We start from the raw sequence: 6,882 nt of genomic DNA, 5'->3' as shown, positions 1-6,882 counted from the left end.
ACATTCAGGCCAGCACCTGTAGTCCTAGCTACTTAGGAGGCTAAGACAAGAGGATTGCTTGAGCCCATGAATCTGAAGTTGCTGTGTGAACTGTGATGATGCCCCAGTACTCTACCTGGGGCCTAGAGTGACACTCTCTCAAAATAAAAAGCTAATGTTTAGACATTTCATTCTTTAGACCTTGTTCCAGGCATACTTACAAACTTAAACATATGTACATTTCATAAAAATGGGGCCTTAGCATAGGCAGTTTATCACCTGTTTTATTCAAAAAATATACAGTGAACAGACTCTGTAAAAATTAATGTGAGCACCATGATCATTAACATTCCTAATGACTCCCTGGAAATGGGTTGTGTAGCTTTGTAACCAGTTGCTTTTTTTCAAAGCAACGTTGTGTAGCGTTTACAAGTTTAGCCAGGAAAACATTTCTTCAAATACCTTCATATATACGTGTGAGAGTACCTGACTGAATTCATCATTAAAATAATTTTTTCAAGGCAAATTGCTAAGTGAAAGGTTTAAAGGCCACTGGGTCATCTTGCTAAAGCTCATCTCACTATCTGGAAATGTGAGCTCTCCCACCAGCAGGAACGAGAACGGCTGCTTCCCTGCTGCTGAAGGAGGGATGTTAGTCGCTGTTTAAATCAACGCCATGTTATCTTATTGTTTTAAATCAGAGGTGTTTTTGTCGCTGTTTTGCTTTAGATATAGGATGTCCTGCTGTTCCCAAGCTGAAGTGCAGTGCTGTGATCATAGCTCACTGCAACCTTCTACTACGACTAGGCTCAAGCAACCTTCCTGCCTCAGCCTTCTGGGTAGCTGGGACTACAGGTGCCGGCCACCACATTCAGCTGATTTTTAACTGTTTTTGTTTTTTTTTGTTTGTTTGTTTGTTTTCACAGATAGGGTCTGGCTAAGTTGCCCAATCTGGTCTCAAACTCCTGGCCTCAAATGATCCTCCCACCTTGGCCTCCCAAAGTGCTAGGATTACCAGTATTAGCTGCTGCACCTGGCCTTGAAGTTTTTGATTATCTGTGAAAGTGACCATTTTTTACATGTTTACTAACTTCTGAATTTACTAAAAAGTTGAAAGAGGCATAAGAAGTCTGCTAGACTAAATTCTATTTTAGTTATCACACCTTTGAGGGAAGTATCTTCCAGACTATGCTGTCCCTATCCCTGAGCTGTTCTTTATTACAGGACGTCTCTGACATTGAGTCAAACCTATTCATTTGCAGGACTCCCAGTCATCAATTTCTATTCTTATTCAAAGGCAGTGAAGAGCAAGTCTACTTCCCCTTTTATTATCTGACACATTTCCCTTTGGTTTCCATTTCAAAACATGCTTATAGGAAAGAGATTCATCATCAGAAACCAGGGGAAAGAAATAAGTTAGAAATAAAACAGAAGTTTTCACTATTTCCCCAGTAAGTTTATATAAGGCGGAAGGCACACTTCAAATTAACACTTCTTAAACATATGAAATAGTTAATGGTGTTCTAAGTTCCACATTAGTGTTAGGAGGGAACTGATATTTAGTATTATTTATTAATTGCTGTTGATTACCTAATTATCCTGCCAGTAGATTTCATGTAAGAAATTAAATTAGAAAATAGACAGCTATAAGCAGAGAGATGGAAGGAGGAGAAGGGATTGGGGGGGTCACAGTTTGTGACATACCTTTGTGCTGTGGGACACCATTATAAGAGGGATTTTACCTAACAAATGCAATCAGTACAACCTGGTTCTTTGTACCCTCAATGAATCCCCAACAACAACAACAAAAAATTAGCTGTAAAAAAACACAAAACATTAAAACTTTATTTTAAATTAGTCTGTATATCACATTAAACCCTTGGAAGATTGACGATCTACTTTTGTCCACAATCTGTGGCAAGAACTGTCCCATGTCCACCGATGACAAGAGGAGGCAAATAAAAGTCTGCTCAATTTTTGAAATGCAAGTCTTAAAAATACCCATGCAGCAAACAGTCATTTTGGGGGTGCCATATCCCCTTCGAGTCTGTCTGTTCTGATAATTCTCCAGAGTTTTAGAACTGGCTGCAGGAATGTCGGAACTCCCTGCTCTGAGTGAAAAGACACCGTTTTGTTGTTGCTTCAAGTGGGACTAGCCAATGTAAGTTGGGGTTTTATCACATTCCAGGCATTGCTCTAAAGTCTTTATGTGTTTAATTCATTTCCTTGTCTCTGTAAGCCTAAACCATAGCTTCTATTATCATCCCCAGTTTTCATTTGGAAAACTGAGCGGTGAAGAAGTTAAATCATGTCCCCAAGGTTAATCGACCAGCGATAAGGGAAGCAGGGACCCAACGCAGGTATTCTGGTTCCAGGGTCAGTGTGTTGAGGTGTCGTGTGACAATGTCCAAGACTGTTGATCTCTGAGTCCTCAAGTCCCTGCCGTGTGGACACAGCACTCCAAGCACTGCCACCTCTCTCTGGTGCCTAGAGTGGCTCTCAAGTGCTTGCCACCGTCCTTGTCACTGCATTCCGTAGTCAGAGCCCAGAGAGGGAGGTCAGTGAGAGCCTTTCCTTCTGAGATGGATGCCAAGGCTGCCTGAGTCTCCATGAAGCATTTCTGAGAAAAGGTTTAAAACTCTATGTAAGAGCCGGGTATGGTGGCTCACTCCTGTGATCCCAGTACCAGGGGAGGATAAGGGGCAGGAGGACTGATTGAGGCCAGGAGTTCAAGACCAGCCTGGGCAACATAGTGAGACCTGTCTCCAAAAATAATGTGCTGCATGTGGCGGCACAGGCTGTAGCCTGAGCTACTTGGAGCCTGAGGCGGCTGGATCCCTGGGGCTCAGGAGTCTGAGGCTGTAGTCAACCATGACTGTGCACATCAGTCAGCAGGGCCACAGCTAGAGGGGGACCCCAAAACACAGCCCCGTGGGAGCCTTGCCTCACGTTCTTTACACTCTGTGTCTCTGTCCGTCACATCTCTTGGGAATAGTGTCTCTTTCCAGTTCCCTGTGCGTTTTCTCTCCCGTGAACCTCAGAAGTCTGTGGTGAGGAAGCAGCAGCAGCCTTTGAGTCTGAAGCTGATTTCACAGTCTCACTGTGCACGGGGCAGCCACCTGTCCTGGAGCTTTACCAATGACACCACCCTTCACAGGCGGCCACCTAAGTATCACAGCTCAAGGGGATGCCCGGGAGAGTCTTCTCTACCCTCTGCCCACTTTTCTCCCTCTTGGATAAGACTCTTTAGTGGAGCTGGGCAAGGTCTTTTGTTTCATTCAGAAGACACAACTTACATACCTCTGGGTGAGAGTTGGAAAGCACATGGTCCCCCAAATAAGAAAGAGTTTATGGTGCTTGGGTAAAAGAAAAATAATCAAGGTCTGTTTTTAACTAGTTAAAGGAAGGACCACCTTACTTCTGTTCTTCCCTCAATTTTTGCACCCCAGTTTACATCGACAATTCTTCCATTAAAAAAAAAAAAATGTACTCTCAGCCCAGTAACTGACGGCCTCCCCGCATCACACCCCACCTTCCAGTATCCACCACCAACTTCTCATTGTCAAAGGTCCTTACTGTCTTAGAAAGTCTCTCTGAGGACACCATCATTCTTCATCTTTCTTCTTTTTGGCTTAAAACAACAGCATTTGTTTTTCTCCAGGTCAGAAATATGACCTCAGGCTCACTAGGCTCAATCCAGGTGTCAACGGGCTGCACTCATTTTGGAAGCTCTAGGAGAGAACCTGCCCTTCCCTTCCAGCTGATGCTCCTTCCTCTGTCGTCAAGGCCGGCGGGGGAGAAGCCTGGTTTACTGGTCATGCTGTCTTTTGCTTTTGTAGTCAAAGTTCCTTCTCCAGGGTACACATTCATTGTTGCCCAGAAAGCCCAGGTGGGGCTAAATGTTCTCTTGTTACTCGCGGAAGTGGCACCCTGAGAGGGAGGCCACTGAAGTGGGATTTAGGGGAAATTGCTGAAACTTGCTACTCTAAGTCTTTTGGAAGGCGAAGCTCTCCTAAGAGAAAAAAACAATCTATAATTCTGAATGATTTATGTAGATACTCTCCCAACTCAAGAAAATAGCGATGATTTACCCTCCTCACCCCCTCCTAAATGTGTGCTTTCCTTGATAACTTGGTTCCAGAGAGCACCATATGGAAAAAAAGGGGGAAGTAACCTTACGGCGGTCTTTGTAAACGGTCACCTGACGCCCTTGGCTGGGTGGTCGAGGTTAACATCAAGTTAACTCGGGCAGGTATCGAGCACCTGGAGTGGCCGTGGTGAGAATAGGAGTTCCCCGTACATTGTCTTCCTCCCAAAACCCACAGCCCCAATCTAAGCCATGAAAAAATATCAGACTGACTCCAAATGAGGGACGTTCCTCAATCTGACAAGTCTTCCTAAAACTGTCAAGGTCATGATAAGCAAGACAGTCCAGGAAACTGTCACAGGCCTGAGGGTGCTTACGGAGAGAGACAAGAAAATACAATGTTGATGTTACTGAAGGATGATATGAGAGAAAACTCGTCAAATTCTAATAGAATGTGGCCCTCCGTTAATGGTAAAGTACCAACGCTGATTCCTTTACTGTGGCAAACAGTATGTAGGATGTCAGTAATGGGGAAAGGTTTTGGGGGCTATCCTGAAACTCGCTACTAACTTCTCAGCAACTCTAAAACTTCAAAATGGAAAGTTTATTTATTTATAAAAAGGTAATCAATAAATTTCTATTTGAAGCTATATAAAGAGCATCTGATATTAACTTCGAGAGAGATACATAGACTTTTAACTTGTATTGATATTTTACCCTTGAGTTTTGGTGATATAGTAAAAACAGAGTGGAGGAGAGAAAAGGGGGAATGAACATTTGTTGAATACGATAATGCATCAGGCCCTTCGCTGGGTTTTCATCCATCTTCTCTCCTTTGAAAGCACAGCAACAATCCATTGCACAGCGGAAGATACGAAGGCCAAGTACAGGGGAAATCTCAGGGTCCTACCTCTCCTAAACATGTACCGGCATTGGGAATGAAAGTCAGGGAGGAGACTGATAACTGAAGGACCCCACCCCAAAATGTAGGGAACAGAGGCAGAGGAAGAGAAACCAAGATCCTCACAGTTCTCCACCCTCTGCAAAGACAGACATATTTTCTAGTTATCCTCCCAAGAGACAAATAACTGTTAAGGTTAAAATCTATAAGGCCGGGTGTGGTGGCTCACACCTGTAATCCCAGCCCTCTGGGAGGCTGAGGTGGGTGGATTGCCTGAGCTCATGGGTTAGAGACCAGCCAGAGCAAGAGTGAGACCCTGTCTCTACCAAAAATAGAAAAACTAAGGCAAGAGGAGCCCAAGAGTTAGAGGTTGCTGTGAGCTATGACTCCCCAGTGCGACAGCTTGAGACTCTGTCTCAGAAAAAAAAAAAAAAGGTTAAAATTTATAACAGTAAATATTAAACATATTTGAGATCATTTCCTATTTTCTGATGAGATTATATACAGCTATATAATGATTTTGTTCCCTCTGTCTCATTGATAACACTCTTTTCTGTGCATCCAAGCTAATCTAAAGTTTTCTTATAGATTATATGACAAGCTTTAAGAAATCTGAACTTTTTACATTTGGGGACCATGAGTAAAGATCTATGCCTAATATTGGATAAATAAACTTGAGCATGAAGCACTGATTCTGACTTCTCGCTGACTCTGTGATCTATTCACAGGGGATGGATACAGTGTGTGTGTCTATGAAATTTTTTTTCTGCACAGTATTTTTTTCCCTTCCTAACCTTGTTGCTATGGGAACAGGATCTGCTTAATTAGTCTCTTGGCCTCTCTGGCTGTCCCTCTTTTATATTGACACCTGGCCGGCAGGCTTTTTATTCAAAGATGTGGCTTGATTGGTGTAAACAAATATTACACCTAGCTACATGGAAATAGGAATTTTTTTTTTGTCAAAAATACGTATGTACAGCCAGAAAGTGTCCGTTCATCCTTGTGTTGACATTTTATTTCATCATGAATTATTTTCTTCCAGTGTCAGACCATCGGAAGACATAAATTTAAGTATGAAATATAAGGAAAGACATACCTGTGAGAAAAAAGCACAGAAACATTACTACGATGAAGCTATAAAGAAATCAGGCAGTAAGTAGTGGCTGTTGATAGATTTTCATAATGTTATTGTATATGGATTGGTGTGAATAAGGGAGATAGCTACGTTACAGGGCAGGAATGTTCGTATTCTTTAATAAACATGAAGGCAAGGTCCTGTGATCTCCATTTAACAAAGGGGGAAAGTAAGGCTCCAGGATGCCGGGTGACCTGCCCAAGGCTGCTGGGTGTACAAGTGGCAGAAACAGAAGGTCTAACCAGAAAGTATGTATGTAGTGCCTGCTACGGTTCCCGGAATAAAGACTGCACTAGAATCTTCTCTTCCTTACATGTGTAGGGAATAAAGATAAATACAAACTATTTTGGTGTTCAGGAATTTCAAAGCCACACAAAACCAATGTATTGGTTTAGTTTTTGGCTAACTAGGAAAGAATTATTTTAAAAAGTAAGTGAAGCAGGCTGGGCGAGGTGGCTCATGCCTGTAATCCCAGCACTGTGGGAGGCCCAGGCAGGTGTGGATTGCTTGAGCTCAGGAGTTTGAGACCACCTGAGCAAGAGTGGGACCCCATCTGTACTAAAAATAAGAAAAACTAACTGGGAATTGTGGTGTGCACCTGTAGTCCGAGCTACTTGGGAGGCTGAGGCAAGGGAATCCCCTGAGCACAAGAGTTTGGGGTGGCTGTGAGCTAGGATGCTACAGTACTCTACCCCGGGTGAGGGTGACAGAGTGAGATTCTGCCTCAAACAAACAAACAAGCAAAAAAACAAGTAAGTAAGTAAACGAAGCAAAGGAAAC

General features: G+C 43.0%; 1 protein-coding gene across 1 annotated transcript in view; it reads left to right on the top strand.

Moving 5' to 3' along the window:
- WDR49 (WD repeat domain 49) overlaps positions 1-6,882 on the top strand; it is a 158,817-nt gene that overhangs the window by 124,421 nt on the left and 27,514 nt on the right. Inside the window, exon 17 of the mRNA XM_023516015.1 lies at positions 6,010-6,119. Within this exon, the coding sequence (XP_023371783.1) occupies positions 6,010-6,119 (110 nt within the window). The remainder of the gene's footprint in view (positions 1-6,009; positions 6,120-6,882) is intronic.

This window comes from Otolemur garnettii, unplaced genomic scaffold (assembly GCF_000181295.1).
Source record: "Otolemur garnettii isolate 467f Iridium unplaced genomic scaffold, OtoGar3 scaffold00084, whole genome shotgun sequence".
In the NCBI taxonomy this organism is placed as follows: domain Eukaryota; kingdom Metazoa; phylum Chordata; class Mammalia; order Primates; family Galagidae; genus Otolemur; species Otolemur garnettii.
The sequence above is the reverse complement of the archived record's forward strand: the minus strand, read 5'-3'. Positions and strand labels throughout refer to the sequence as shown.